The following is a 15,581-nucleotide window of genomic DNA, read 5'->3' as shown; positions in this document are numbered from 1 at the left end:
AGCCTGTGACCCTGAACTAGCTGCCTAGCTCACTACAATCCATGTATAGTTAGCAAACAGCTCACCTAAGCTACTTTCCCTTCCTGAGGCCTTGGCGCATCCTGTGTGTGTCTGTTTCTTTGAAGTAGACATCCTTGTCTTGAAAACAGCAGCAGCAATTAATTTTGCATGTAAGCTGCCGCTGCTGCACCGTTCACTGCTGATCAGTTCATTTGAAGCCAGGGAAGACTGGGTTGGGGTCATGTACGCAACTTCTGCTTCCAGTCCTGTGGATGTATTTCCTGCCCAGCCCTCCAGTTCCCGCAGCTGTATCCTTTCAATGACTGCTTTATGGTGGCCAAGAGAGTTGAGGTCGGCGGCCAGGGCTCTGGGATCACGAGGAACACACAGACACATTATTCTTCAGCTTGGAAGCTCTCTAATTCTTGTTGGGGTTTGATGGAGAGAGAATGGGTGGCACTGACTGCTAGTGCTGTTCACTCTCGGCTGCTGCCACGACTGCAAGAGAGCAGGATCCATCCGCTCCCAGTGAGGTCCAGTTCCCGACGGGGCGGGGGGAATGACCTTGCGAAATACTGCACCTCCCAGCTTTCCTTAGGACTATGCCTTGCACCCAGTCGGCTTCCAACAAGAGATCTACAGCAAAGACTGCTACAATGCTTGCTGTATAAGAAGGAAACTTGGCCGAACTAGGTTTTCTGTAAAAATTATTTGCCATTAAATTTCTTTTGTACTGTCTCGGTGTTTAAGTAGATAGAGGTAGGGGGACTGCAGAAGGGAGAGATAAAATACTGCAAATGCATCAGGGTTCTTAGCTGCAACAGCCAGAGGAAAACATCTTGCTACTTTTTCTTTCATACTTGTAACAATTTTGCAAAGTGTTTTTGTTCAGAGCTCTAGCAAAGCAAAATACCAGCATCATTATGACTGGCTTGGGTCCATAGTGAATTTCATCCAGATTCTAACCAGCAACTAACAATCTGAGTCACAACATCTCAGATGTTTGTGTATTTCCACACAATTCTCAGGCTTCACATTTATTTATTTATTTACTTGTTTATGTGTATGACCCGGAATCAAATGTCCCTTCTGTATTTCCAAGCTAGTGTCACTAGCTAAGAAAACTTGTGCAGAGTGATTGAATCGCTCATTCAGTAACACATTCCAAATGGCCAAAGCCAAAGAATGACCAAAATGTCAAGAAGTTCGTATGCATTTGCAGGATAAAAGTCACCAACTAGCCTGCTGGTGAATGTACGATATATACTTGGATTTTCACCATAGAAATGACACAAGGCAATTTCAGGTCTTAAAATCCATGGGCCTGGCGCGGTGGGGCAAGTGGTTAAAGGTCCTCGCCTTGCACGCCCGGGATCCCATATGGGCGCCGGTTCTAATCCCGGCAGCCCCGCTTCCCTTCCAGCTCCCTGCCTGTGGCCTGGGAAAGCAGTCGAGGACAGCCCAAAGCTTTGGGAAACTGCACCCACGTGGGAGACCCGGAAGAGGCTCCTGGCTTCGGATCGGCATAGTATCGGCCCGTTGCGCTCACTTGGGGAGTGAACCATCGGACGGAAGATCTTCCTCTCTGTATATCCTCTCTGTATATCCGCCTTTCCAATGAAAAAATAATAAAAATAAATCTTTAAAAAAAAAATCCAGAGAATTTACAACGGAACTATGGTTAAGATGATGACTGAAAAATGCTAGTACACTTACTAGGCACTAACTTTGCAAAGATACACCTCCATTCTTACAGCTCCTGAAAAGACAGACTGGACATTCTGAATAAAACTATCCTTATTCTGGGAAACTCAATTTCTTTGTTGTGGTTGCTGTGTATCTGTTCTCAACCTGATCTTACTATCAGTATTAAAACGGGAGTTCCTTAGGATTGGCCCTGCTGTGCCATGAGTTAAATGGTAGACTGGCGGCCAGGGTGCTCAGCTTCAAATCCAGCTCCCTGCTCATCTGCCTGGGAGAGCATCAGAGGACAATCTAAGGACTTGGGCTCCTGTCACCCACGTGGGAGACCTGAACGAAATCCCTGGCTCCTGGCTTCTATCTGGACCAGCCCCAGTTCCAGCCCTGGCCCTGGCTACTGCAGACAGAAGTGAACCAGCAGATGGAAGCTCTTGCTCTTCTCCTTTCCCATTTTGCTGCAAAAATACATTAAAATATATCTTTTAAAAAGGGGGTGGATGAATCCCTATAATTTTAACGTAGAGCAATTTTACAAACATATGCTCATATATCACAGAAGATCAGATTAATTATAACTGTACAGCAATTTTTGAGAGGATTATTTTGCATACTGTACTAATCATAGCAAATATAGAAGAGCTAAAGTCCTATGAATTGTTAACAACAACAACCTTAGATTAATAATCCAAGCCCATGCTGGGGTGGAATGGGGTGTGGGACAGACTGGATTACTGCTACACATACTGGCAAACCAGGATAGGGGGCGGGCCTGGTGGGGGTTATTGCGGGTCACTCAGACTAGGCTGCAGCTCCCACTGGTTTATGCGAGGGCCAAGTATGTGCTGGGCAGAACCAGGCTGGACTGCAACACCCATTGGTTCCAGTGGAAGTTGGGAGTGAAAACAGAACCAACCCAGCAATTACAACCACCAGCTGATCGGGGCGATGGACTGTGCCGGGCCCTGTACTTTTTAGCACATACAAGAATCTAGTTTGAGAACACCTCAGACAAAGTTTCTTTGGAGATCTCCCCAATCAAAATGCTGGACTCAGAACCCTAACCAAGAAAAGAGAGAAAACAGAACAGGTCAACCAACCATCTCAGCTATATCTTAGCAGCGAAATACAGCGCAAACAGAGACTCTATGATGGACTATGTCAACCAGTGGATTCTTCAAGGACCTCATAGTAATTGGAGTGGCAAGATTGGCAGCGATTTGTAACTGTTGAAATATCAAATCCACTTGAGCAAGAACTTCAGCGCATACCCTACATCTGGGACCTGGGGAGGGTGGAAAATTGAGTGGGCCTTCTCCCTTAATACCCCCCTTTAAACATGAAGGAAACAATATGGAAAAAATAATAGTCATACCCACTTTCCGATAGCCCTTGAACCTTTTTACCCTAATTAACTATGTAAAGATTGTCAAAATATAATAAAAAAAAAAGTAAAAAAAAAATAATACAAGCCCATTTCACTAGATACATGTAACACAAATCTGATTCAAAAAGAATTTTTGCATCTAAATTCTCATACTGCAAGATAAAGACTGGATAAAGGAATTACTTCTCTCCCCATTACCAGCTTTTGAAAATACTCTTTGTAATATTAGGTGTGATTCTAAACTGGTCAGATTGCCCAGAATATTACTGAAAGGTACAAAGACAGTGAATAAAACTTATTTTTGAAAAACCGTTCGTTTCTCATTGTTTCCCAAGCGTGTTTTCTATCATATGAGTTACATTTGTTACATTTGGACATCTTGTGGGTTGGCTTTAAAAAATGCGTCCATCATATCTCTGACATCTTCCCCAGCTCCTGGGTTGGGAGCACAGGTACCGCTGTTCGATTTTTCTGAGTTGAGACGCAGGTTCACCCCTTCTCCCCAGTCCCTGGCTGCCAAGGCAAAACGGAGCTAGTTGTGCTTCATTTGCTTTAGGGGGAAAAAACAGCTCCCAAGTCAGGCCCTCTGGGACTTCTTGCATAAACTTGCACGAGGGTCGCGGCTTAGGGCCCCTCGGGCGCCGCGTCTGCTCGCCTCTTACCTTCCAATCTTTACACCCAACATTCTTCCAATATTTACACCCAAACCAAGCAGAACTAGCTTTTCCCTCCTCCCTACTGTGCACCCCGGAGGAAGGGGAGACTGGGCCCTGGGCAAGTCCCCCCAAACAGGGATTACCCAATTCCAGAGTGGCGAGCGCCTGACCACCTGTGACGAGGCGAACGCGTCCGCGAGGGTGGATGTCGGATTTGAACCCGCGTGCCAGGGAGCGCGCCACCCCGCGCGCACTGGCAATGCTGGAGCTCTGCTTGTGCGTGGCTGGGGACAAGCCCTTCCGCTGAGCGCCGAGTTGTAGGCTTGCAGCAGGCCGGGGAGGCAAGCGCACAGCGGCTGAGGTCCCGGAGCGGCGCCAGGATCCGGCTTTCCCGCCGGCTGGCCCGGGGCGGGGCGGCAGCTCTATCCCCGCCCCCTGCCCCCAGCCCTGGACCCTTGTTTTCCCGCTTTGCCTCAGGAGAAAACATGGCCGGGAGGAGCGAGGAGGCTCCAGATCGCGGGCGCGGCGTCGTGGTAAATGCTGAGTCCTTACTCTTCGTGGGAGAGGGAGGAAAAGGAGGAGGAAGGGGACGGGGGCTGTGAATGTAGCAGCAGGTCCTCACCTTTGTTTTGTCACGCAGCCGAGGGGCCTCGGACCCAGCCCCCACCCAGGCTGTCACTGCTCGGCTCAGGGGGTGGGGGGCGGCTTGCGGGACCCAGTCCAACGTTCCTTGGTTGGAGGCGCCAACACGAGTCTTGGGCTCGGAGTTCCCCTGCGCACTTTGTCTCCATGCCCTGCTATTCCCTAGCTTGGCCCGCGCAGTCCCTGTCCCCATTCAAACGCTGGTGGGGAGGAAGGTCCTGGCACCTCGGGCAGGGAGGGAGAGAGAGGTAAACTGGAGTGGGAGCATTACTGGGGTGAGTGGCAAGTTTGAGTGCGGGAGGGGAAAGGGGACAGGTAGCATGTGTGTGTTGGCCATTGGCCCTGGGCCTTTAACTGGGTTCATCCAGTCCTCCCATCTCTGCAAGTGGGTCTCTTACGTCTCCCATTTTTTCGGAGGTGTAAACCAACCGAGGCTGACTCCTCATCCGGGCCACAGCACCGGTGCAAGGTAGAAACAGGATTTGCTTGCCCTCATGCTGCCAGAAAGCTGAGGTTCCAGGATGGAATTTTAGAGATGGAGATGGGACTTGGTTACTGATGAGGACATTTGACATGGCAGCTAAGATACCTACACTCCCATTTTGGAGTTTGTGGATTCAATTCTAGTCTCCAGCTCCTGATTTCCAGCTCCATACCCCTCCCCACCCCCCCGAAGCAGCAGGTAAGGGAGGCTGTTGGTTGAGTTCACTCCCATTCACGTGGTGGACCAGCTGGTTCCGGGTTTTACCTGCCATTAGAGGCCTTTGTGGGCATTCAGGGAAATGAGCAGGCTGATAGGAGCTTCTTGTTGTGTCTGTGTGTTTGAGGTAAGGCAGGTGCAGGAGTGATTGAAAGAATCCATCTAGGTTCTGGTATGGTACCGATAGGTATTATGATTCATCCAGAGATGGATGAAGAAGAATTTTCTGAGTTGGGAGTCTTGCAAAGGCAGGTGGCTGGGGAAGCTAAGCCAAAGAAGTGTATTTTGTGCAGAAGGGACTAGTGAGAAACTTGGGAGGACTTCTGCCTCCAGGTGACTCTCCCATGTATTGAGGAGATGGGACGTTAGTACTTATTAGCAACAATTGGTTTTAGACCTTTGCCCCACTGGGCTATGGGAGATGTGGTTCGGCCACAGAGAAGAGGGCCAGTCTTCCACTTGATCTGGGGCCATTGAGCTCACCGGTAATCTTGACTGGAACCTTTCTGTCATTTCTTTGGGGTGAGAAGTTAAGAACTCTGTCCACTTGGCTTTTTGGAAATGTCAGGTTGTTTGGGTATGGTTGGTTGGTCGGCTGGCTTGATGCCTACCGAAGCATTGTAGGAGAGCTTGCATGGTCTCCACATGAGCAAGCTTGATGGAAACAAGAAGCATCCACAAAGACGGTTGTGTTTCTGTTTGAGCTGACTCTCCCTCATCCCTGCTTCTATCCTCATCCTCCGGGACTAGGTGGCTGTGTGGCAGGTGATACGAGGTCCACCTAAAAACAGCTTTACCTGGCTGCCACAAGTGTTACCTGGCGGGTGTTGAACGCACTCCAGCAGAGGAAGACATGTGAGATAGAAGGTGATATTGGTCTATGGAGCCCCTCTTGTTCCTTTGGGGGTCTTCTCTCAGCAAACTGCTCGGACCCTGTTCTTAAAGTTGTGTTTCTGAGGCTGCTGCCCATGATGCTTTGAGGCTCTGGATGTAGGCTGTTGAGCTTCTCTTCTGGAGTTTGAAAGGAGACCCAAGGACTGAAGCTCCCTTTGCTGTAAGGGTAGATGCCAACTTGACCCACAGCAGCCCCTGCCTGCTGGAGCTCACGGGGGTATGGGTGCATAGATAAGCTGGCTGCTCCGTGTTTCCACTAGGAAAGATCCTGGGGGAAAAAAAAAACAACAACAGTGCAACAGCTATTCTCAGTGGGGAAAAATGGTTCAGAAAGGAGGCTGTCGGTATATCTTGAAATGTGAGACTGAGCTCTGGATTCTGATGTATAAAATGCATTGGTTGGATGTGTTTGTCACTTGCCCAGCTTGGCGATGCTTTGCTGCTTTGAACGGAGGAAGTATTGTGCGGAATAAACCTAGAACTGATTCTCCAGGAAACTGAAGCTATTTTAGGAGGTCTTGTTTTGATTTTTTTTTTTTTTTAAAAAGCAAGTGAATACCATAATTATCTACACTTGGTGGCCAGTTTTGTTGCCGCAGGTTCAGCTTTATTCACAACACACTTTGCCCACACTGGTAAGGATGATAACAACTTCAGCCAGGGCATCCTTCATCTTGCAATAATAACTACGCAGTTTTTACTGTTGTGGTTTTTTAAAAATGGGATTGGAAATAATGGCCAATTTGAATTACAGAATGGTCTCAAAGCACTACATTGCTTCCTGTTTAAAATGCATAGCTTTAATTAGGCTAATGAGACTGTTGGTCAGTTTGACACACTTCCTTAAGTGAATGAAAACATGTAATTTGTCTTTCAGTGATGTATGTTTTAATCTGCCCAAGTGTGAACATTCATTGCATAATTAATGTAGGCCAGACACTGATGTGCACCTGGTATCTTGTGTCCATTTGAGTCCATCTTCACCACAGCCATGTGACTGCTTTTTGTAGAGGAAGGCACTCATACTCGGAGAAGTTCATTGCCAAATTCTCCCAGATGGCAAACTTGGCTCAGGTGTGTTGCCCTTCTGAGTCTATTCTGTGGATATCGACCCAGGAACCTCTGACCTGTGTGTGTCTGTTGGAGCTTTCCTGTGCAGGCTGCCTTTATTTCTCATCTTCTTCCCCTCTCTTTACCCTGCAGGCACTCATTTTTTGGCAGTCTTGTCTTTTTTTTTTTTGAAGGGCACCATTTATTATTTACTGTGTACCCACATATTGGGTGCTCTATGTGTCTTGTTTTCTGTCTCTCAGTTCCTAGTCCACAGGCTTGCTTGGGTCTGATTCTTAGAGGAGAGCAGCATTAGAGCCCAGCTCTTGAATTGGGGACGGACTAGTCACTGAGATCCAGCCAGAGTAGGGGACAGTGGGGACTCATGTAATGGGAAGAACGGATTTGGACGATCACTGGTTAAGGGACCCTTGGGTGCAGACCCTTGGGAAGAGAGTCAAAGTGTGTGTGGTCTATAAGAGGAGCTAGGGAGTGCTAAGCACCTATGTAAGTTCCCTGTAGCCCAGTTGCTGGCCAGGGTTCTTGGACTTTCTCTGCTGTGACCTGCTGTTGGGACCTTTTACACACAGAATCTGTAAGGCTTGGACCAACCAGCCAAGCACTGTGATATTGGAGAATCTAGCAGGCTCCAGGAATTGTAAGGGCAAGAGGCAGAGCAGTCATGTGCCAACTCTCCCACCCACTCAGCTGAGGTGGTAATGTGTTCCTTCCCTAGAATGCAGGTGACCTTCCTTCCCCCTCTAGCCATCAGCCTGCATGCTGGAATGGGAGGAAGGTGTGTCCAGAGCCTTGCTCAGTGATATGCTTTATCATAAGGAGATAACTTGAGGCTTGAGGCCAGAGCTTGGGTATATTTAGATTGGTAGCTTGAGGGTGGGACCATGCCATTCATTCTTGGAAAGGTTTTGAGCACTTTAGAGTTCTAGGCATTGGGCCTTCCACAATGAATAAGATAAGTGTCTGCAAGAAGGCTTCAATGGGAAGAGATGAGGCAGGGCAAGCATGCATGTGCACACACACACACACGTGCACACACACACACACACACACACACAAAAGCAGTGGGAACACAGCTGTGAAGGAAAGTCTAGCTAGCTACAGGGATACAGAAATGAGTGTGGAAGGAAGAGAGAACTTTGTATTGCCAGGAAAGGTCTCTGTACAGGTGACAGATGACGTGGGATAAAGTCTGGAGAGAGGTGAGCAAGCTGTAGGGAATAGCCGAGGCAAGAGGGTTGTAGGGAAAAACAAACAAACAAATAAAAAAAAAACAGGTCCTCCTTGGATGAGCAAGGAGGTGGTGCAAGAGCAGGCTGAGGCAAGATAGAGATGGACCCCCGTGAAGGGCATGGTAAGGCCCCTAGAGTTCACCCAGAGGGGACAGGGAAGGTCTCAAAGTTGAAGGCCGTGTAAATACAATGCAATGTGTTGAAAGGAGTGCTCCAGCTGCCACATGGGAGGGCTGTGAGAATGGAAACCAGGAAACAAGTATACCAGTTCTTGTAGTTGTCCAGGGAGAAGGGGTGGTTTGGGACCTAGGGTGGGAGGGAAGGGGCTAAGAAGGTCTGGCTAAAAAAAAGAAAATGTTTCTAGGGGTCAGCGGATGGTTCAGTTGGCTAATCCTCTACCTGCAAGTGCCGACACCCCAGTATGGGTGCCAGTTCGTGTCTCAGCTGCCCTACTGCTTATCAAACTCCTGGCTTGTGGCATTAAACAACAGAGTCTGGCCCAATGTCCTGGGAACCTGCACACACGGGAGACCCAGAAACTCCCTTTTTCTGGTTCACTTCCCATTAACCAGGAACGAGGAACTCTAACCAGGTCTCCACCATGGGTGGCAGGCACCCAAAGACTGGAACCATGGCTGAAACTTCCTAGAATGCATTAGCAGGGAACTGGAAATGGCAGCAGAGCTGGGGACAGGGCCTAGGCATTTTCATGTGGGATGTGGTTGTGCCAACTGGCAGCTTAACCACCTAGTCTTGTGTCTACCCTTGACGATGAATTTTGTTTTAGTCTCTCTCTCTTTGTTAAAGATATATTTATTTGTTTGGAAGGTAGATTACATGTTCCACCCACTGATTTCGCTCCCCAAAAGACCACAAAAGCCAGGGCTGAGCCATTCGGGAGCGAAGAGTGCATGGTGCAGTTGTCCAAGCACTTGAACCATCTTTCGGTGCTTTCTCAGGCATTTTACCAAGGAGTTGGATTGTAAGTGGAGCAGCCAGGACATGAACCAGTGCCCATATGGTGTGCTGCTGCTGCTGCTTAGTATGCCACTGTGCTGGCCCTAATACTGCACTTTTACTTAGTAATCTTTCCTAAGCAGATGAGTCATTTACAGGGAGCAGAAATGTAACAGCATATATAATAAATGTATATTAATGTGTCTTATTCAGTTTTTTATGCTGGTATACTTGGGACAGTTTCGCAGTTTGTGTATAAAGCATACAATTACTGATAGAAACAGTCCTGCCGAGAGGAATATCAGTTTTTGAGTTTCTGTTCTGTCCACTGTCAGGTCTTAGGAGTGGAGTATTCTCATCCCTTCAGTCACAGATCCTTTATCAGATCGTTGTATGAGGTTGTTGCCAACAAGCCATCTGGCCCCAGGGACTGCTTTCCAGGGTGAGAGAATGTAATTTCCTGCTGCTGTGATGGGATTGCCAGACCTGTTCCCCCGTGTTCAGTTTTCTGTGTCCCAAACCATGTAGCCACTGTGTCATGTCTTTATGTCTCAAGGTGCATTTCCAACTCAAAACAGCATTATGTAATTCCTTTGTTTTTCGCACAGATCAAGGATGACTGGCCCGGCTATGACTTGAACCTGTTCACATACCCGCAGCACTATTACAGTGACCTGGAGTATGTGCTTATCCCACACGGCATCATCATGGACAGGTGAGTGTACGCACCTGCAGGGGTCCTGGTGCAAAAGGTGGGCCGGGCTGCCCCATTGTATTGTGGCAGAAAGATTTTATCGGAGAGCCCGGTTGGGCCTGTATGTGTTGGCCAGGTGGTTCACCTGGATGTCCGTCCAAGGGGAATGTAGGAAGAATATGTGGGCCTAGCCATTCCCCGGCACAGCCTGGAGATAAACAGAGATATTGATCGGGCCAGGAAAGCTTTGTGTTCAAGGCCCTCAGTCTCACACTTCCCACAGGCTCCTGAGCTGACGGGAGAAACCGAAGGCATCTTGACTTCCTAGAATGCCTCTGGATTTTCCTGCAACTTTGGATTCTTTTGCACCAAGTCGTGTCTCCCAGGTGGACTAGTTCTTGGTTTCCAATGACATTTTTTTTTCCATCGACATTTCTTAAACCGGTGCTAGTGATACAAAGTAGCAGCATTTGCCGCCTCAACCTATATGCTGAGAGCTAGCTCAAAAAACACGATTTCTTGTTTTCCTAGTGTGTCTATGTTCGTTCCCCCTGCCTTCTATCTTGCCCTTGGCCTGTTCCAAAACCAGGGTTTTCTGTCTCCTGGGCGGTGACCCTCAGTCACCTGCCAGTGTTGCTCCTCCTGTTTAGCCCCACATCGTGGTGACTTGCAGGTGTGATCACTAATGCCCCTGTGTCAATGCCAAGTGCCTGACTCCCTATCCACTGGCCTTGGGTTTCTGGCGCGAAAGTCAAACTTAGAGGCCTACACATATCTATGGGTAACAAGCTAAGGTTTTCTATGGTTTTCACAAGAGTCTCGGCACTGATTCTTCAGTGGACCAGAATCTGGAATAAGGATGGCAGTGGGCAGCAGTTTAAGTCAAGAGCAGACATCTCACTCCAACCCATGGCTTGCACTGCAGCCCCTCCGTTTTGTTTTTGTTTTTGTTTTTTCAGTCTGTTACAGTAAAACATTTTCAGGATGGAGTTCTAAAATATTTTTTTAATCTTTCTTTTTTTTTAATTAATTTATTTTAATCTTAGTTGATTGGGGTACAAAGGGTCAAGGGCTATAGGGTGAAAGTGGGTAATACCATTGTTTCCACGCTAATATTATCATTTTTCCCTGTATCTGGGGTTAGGGGAGTAACAAAGGGAAAAGCCCCACCCAACCTCCCACCCATCCCCATCCCAACAGGAGCTACGCTCCGAGGGTCCTGCTCAAACAGTTTTGATAGTTCATCAGTTCTGGATTGCTGCCAATCTCACAGTTCCGATCGCAATGAAACCTATTCAGAGTCCACTGGCTGACAGTCTCTTGATGGTCGGGGTTCTAAGATCAGCAGTTCAGTTGGAGGGATCTCTAAAGAAACTTCATCTGAGATGATCCCAGATCTGATTCTTGAGTTTGCTAGTACAGATTCCAACACCGTCCATCGCCCCAGTCAGCTTATGCACATGCTGGTCATTGCGATTGCTGGGTTGGTTCTGTTTCCAGCCCTGTCTTCCTCGTGAACCAATAGGTGTTGTAGTCCAGCTCAATCCTACCCACTTCATTGGAGTTCTAACTTTATGAAATAGATCCTCAAAGCCAAAGAAAAGTTCAGAAATGCTCAATGGTGGAGGAGGGAACTTAAAAGTTCATGGAAAAATGGAGTTAAGAAAGGCCCATGTATTTTAATTCAAAAGAAACTTGAAACCCTTGCACAGTTTGTTTTATTCGAAAGACAGAGGAGAGTCAAAGGCCCAAATGCCTGCCACAGCCAGGGCTTGGACAGATGCAAGCCAGGGTCGGGACTCTGGGTCTCTCATGTGGGTGGAAAGTGCCTGAGTCCTTGAGCTGCCAAGAGCTGCCACTCAGGGTACACATTGGCAGGAAACTGGCGTAGGGGTGGAGCTGGGACTCGAACCCATGTACACTCTACAGGATGCACATAGTGCAGATGTGTCTTAACCACTGCACCCAATGCCCACCTCGCATTACTTTTTTTTCTGAACTTTTTGAAGACTGCTTGTGTTGCCAACATTCCATCTGACCGTCAGGAAGCCTAGAGGAGTGTCATTCACCCAAATTCTGAGATTTTTCCACTGGACAAGTATGTCCAGACTCAATTTGTGGTATATTGCTAAACCTAGTTCCAATTTGGGCTTGTTTATGAGCTAAGATGGTTTCCATAGAATGCTAATGCAAATCTGATCCTACCAGGGTAGAAAAACTTCTTAATCAAAGAAATTTGGAAAATTTAACATTTCCCACATCACTGACTTTCCCAGTTGTCTAAACAAACACGAGGTATATTCAAGTTGCAGGTACTTTGAAAGACAAGATAGGAAAGCACCTGCCTGACTTGAGCAGTTAAACCAGTGTGTGTGTGTGTGTGTGTGTGTGTGTGTGTGTGTGTGTGTAAGGGGGCTTTGTATGCAGTTCACTTCCCCATCGCTTTCAAGGGTTCCCCTAACACAGGTTTGCGGAGCCCTCGTGTAAACAAATCCCTGCCTTTTTTGTTGTCATTGTTAAACCTGGATTTTCTGGCTTCATTTTTTTTGGTAAGCTTTATTATATTTTTATTGCAAAGTCAGGTATACAGAGAAGAAAGACAGGAAGATCTTCTGTCCAACAATTTGCTCCTCAAGTGACCACAATGGCTGGTGCTGAGCTGATCCAAAGCCAGGAGCCAGGAACTTCTTCCAGGTCTCCCACGCAGGTGCAGGATCCCAAGGTCTTGGCCATAAGCAAGGAGCCAGATGGGAAGTGGGGCCTCTGGCACACGAACTGGAGCCTGTATGCGATCCTGGCACGATCAAGGCGAGGACTCTAGTGGCTAGGCCACCGCACTGGACCCCTTCATTGGGTTTTATCTAGAATATCATTGAGTCTGATAAAGTGACCATAGCCCTTTTCCTGGACTGAAGTGAGCTTTCATAAAATGCATATTTGCCAGCTTTCTTGTGTAGAAATCCTGAACAGTGGTGTGGGGTATGGCTCAAGAATGCCTCCTCTTCTCACCCCTCAGATAAATGTGTTGAGATAGAATTTACATATTACAAAATCCACCCCTTGTGAACAAACACTGCAAGGGTTTTTTGTTAAATGTAATGGGGAAACCCTCTAGGCAGCACAGCCTCTCACAGTTGCTGCTCACCCTCAGGGTCTGGCAGCTGCGTTATCCATGGGTCCTTTGTGGATATGTCGTAGAAGTGAAGTCCTGTGCTATCTAATCATTGATTGACTTACTAGTGCACATTTGGGCTTCTAAACCTTGGCTATTGTGAATCAGGCTTCTACAAACATAGGCATGTAGGTCTCTACGGGGTCTGCTCATTCCTCCAGGATGATTGCTCAGAGAGGAATTCCAGGTTTTCTGGTAAGATTAAGGAAGTTTAGTTTCCAAAGTGGCTGCGCCATTTTCCACTCCCATCAGCAGTGCTGGAGGCGTGTGGCTTCTCTGTGTGCCTTGCCAACATTCTGTGTTGTCCGGTGAGAGCCCGCCTGGTGGGACCATGGTCGTGTCTCACATACTTCTTGATGTGCATATTTTGAGAAACAGTGCCTGACGACGTACCACTCTTTATCTATATGTGTGTATGCATCTGTATTGAGTATATGGTTATGCATATATGAACCATGCTATCACGTAGGTAGAGTAGATAGATCGATCACTCCCTTTATTCTCAACCTAACTCTGTGTTAAGTGCTAGTGTGGATTTTTCTAAAGATGTGTGCCAGGTCTTGCCTTCCTTTGAGCTGTTCACATCCACTGCTCTAAGGACACGAGGATTATGACGCAGAAGAATAGAGGGGCCATTCCACATGAGACCTCCATGCCTCACAGAGCACCAGGGGCCTCACTGCGCCTGTGTCCCGTGAAAAACCTGTCTCCTGCCCATGAATGGCTCCTAGCTTTTCCTCAGTCAAGTGAGGCGCCTGGCGTACTTTGACACCACCTGCCATGCCCAGGAAGGTCATAGGGTGGGGTAGGCTTATGAGACACCAACTTATCTCAGTGACGGTGGATGTTGGGCTCTGTAGGTGTGGGATAGCAGCTGGCTTGACTTTGACCTGTCACACCCAAATGATTCCTGTGACACAGGGGAACAAGGATATAGTGTAGCTTACTAGCTATCAGAAGTACATTCCAGACATTCTGTCCACGCCCAGCCTTGATCTTAGCCAAAAGGCCAAGAAGCGATTCACGCCCAGCCTTAACTGCACTTTTTAGGTAGGTTGATTTTATTTGAAAGGCGTGGCTACACAGAGCAAGATGGAGAAATCCTCCATCTGCTGGCTCACTCCTCACATGGCTGCCAGGGGAGCTAAGCTGTTCCAAAGCTAGGCGCCAGGAGCTCCCTCTGGCTCTCCTGCATGAGTGCAGCAACTCAAGCACATGGGCCTTGGCTTTCCCGTGGCTTCTCCAGGACATAAGCAGGGAGCAGGACTGGAAGTGGAGCAGCCGTGGCTTGGACCAGCACCCATACAGGATGTCACAGGCAGAGGCTTAACGTACCATGCCATGGTGCCAGCCTCTAACCATGCTTTTCACTCTAGGTTTCTGTTCCCCAGATACTTCTGCACCTTTCCCTAAGTAATCCAGGATATAGCATACACCATGCATTTTTATTAAAGGCACACAGTTGTTCAGGATATTATTGTGCACTTATGTGTCTTTCATCCTGGCTTCTTCCAGAATAGAGAGGCTGGCTAAGGACATCATGAAGGACATAGGCTACTGTGACCTCATGGTCCTGTGTGTGCTCAAAGGAGGCTACAAGTTTTGTGCTGACCTGGTAGATCAGTTGAAGAACATCAGCCGGAATTCAGATCGCTGTGTCTCTATGAAAGTTGACTTCATCCGCCTGAAAAGCTACCGGGTAAGTCAGGCCGTTTCCCATCTGTATTGTGTGTGTGTCTTTGGAACAGAGGTATCAGAACGATTCAAAAGCCTTACAAATGGAGAATGTGGTTTTAAAATTTGTAAATGCATGTGCAGAGTATTTTTATGTCCTTGGTTCATTTTTTGGACTGCTGCAGCTGGCTCAGAACTTAGGTAGTTACTGGTGACTGTTTTCACATGCCTGGCAAGACTGCCTTTCATGACGCCTGTGTTCTCTGCCGGTGGTGAATTTCCCGATGCCCAGCCTCACCAGAAGGTATGGGTAGCATCGAGTGAATCCAGGGAACCTAACTGCATGTGTCTTCCCAGGGGATCCCTGTTGGGCTTGGGGAGCTGTCCAGCCCAGAGACTCCATCCACAGGTGGCTGCTGCCGTTCCTCGCCTGGGGCAGAGGGGGGAAGGCAAAGCCTCAGAGACACAGCACATTGTCCAGTGTGGGAGTGATGGGGCCCGGCCTTCCCCAGTCTTTCATGAGCTTTGGATACACACTCCCCCCTCCACACCACCGGACAGCATCCTTTTCTCCCTGGGTTCTTGCTATTTGAGTCAGTGTATCCTCAATCCTGAAAATGAACTTGATCACTGAGTGAGGAGCTCTTAGGAATGCAAATCTTAGAATGCTCTCAGGGATCAGAGGTTTCACCTGGTGACTGACTCCCCACATTCCATGTCGCAGTTACTGGGTTCAATGCCTGGCTTGAGCTCCTGACTCCAACTTCCTCAAGGGCAGCAGGTGAAGATTGAAGTGTCTGGGTCCCT

The 15,581-nt window shown here is 48.0% G+C and overlaps 1 protein-coding gene across 1 annotated transcript in view; it reads left to right on the top strand.

The window, feature by feature from the left end:
* Nucleotides 1–4,226: 4,226 nt before the first annotated feature.
* PRTFDC1 (phosphoribosyl transferase domain containing 1) overlaps nt 4,227–15,581 on the top strand; it is a 59,745-nt gene continuing 48,390 nt past the window's right edge. The window contains exons 1-3 of the mRNA XM_040992539.1: nt 4,227–4,274; nt 9,843–9,949; nt 14,616–14,799. Coding sequence (XP_040848473.1) covers nt 4,227–4,274; nt 9,843–9,949; nt 14,616–14,799 — 339 coding nt within the window. The remainder of the gene's footprint in view (nt 4,275–9,842; nt 9,950–14,615; nt 14,800–15,581) is intronic.

This window comes from Ochotona curzoniae, unplaced genomic scaffold (assembly GCF_017591425.1).
Source record: "Ochotona curzoniae isolate NIBS_2020 unplaced genomic scaffold, NIBS_Ocur_1.0 contig_78, whole genome shotgun sequence".
NCBI lineage: Eukaryota > Metazoa > Chordata > Mammalia > Lagomorpha > Ochotonidae > Ochotona > Ochotona curzoniae.
The sequence above is the reverse complement of the archived record's forward strand: the minus strand, read 5'-3'. Positions and strand labels throughout refer to the sequence as shown.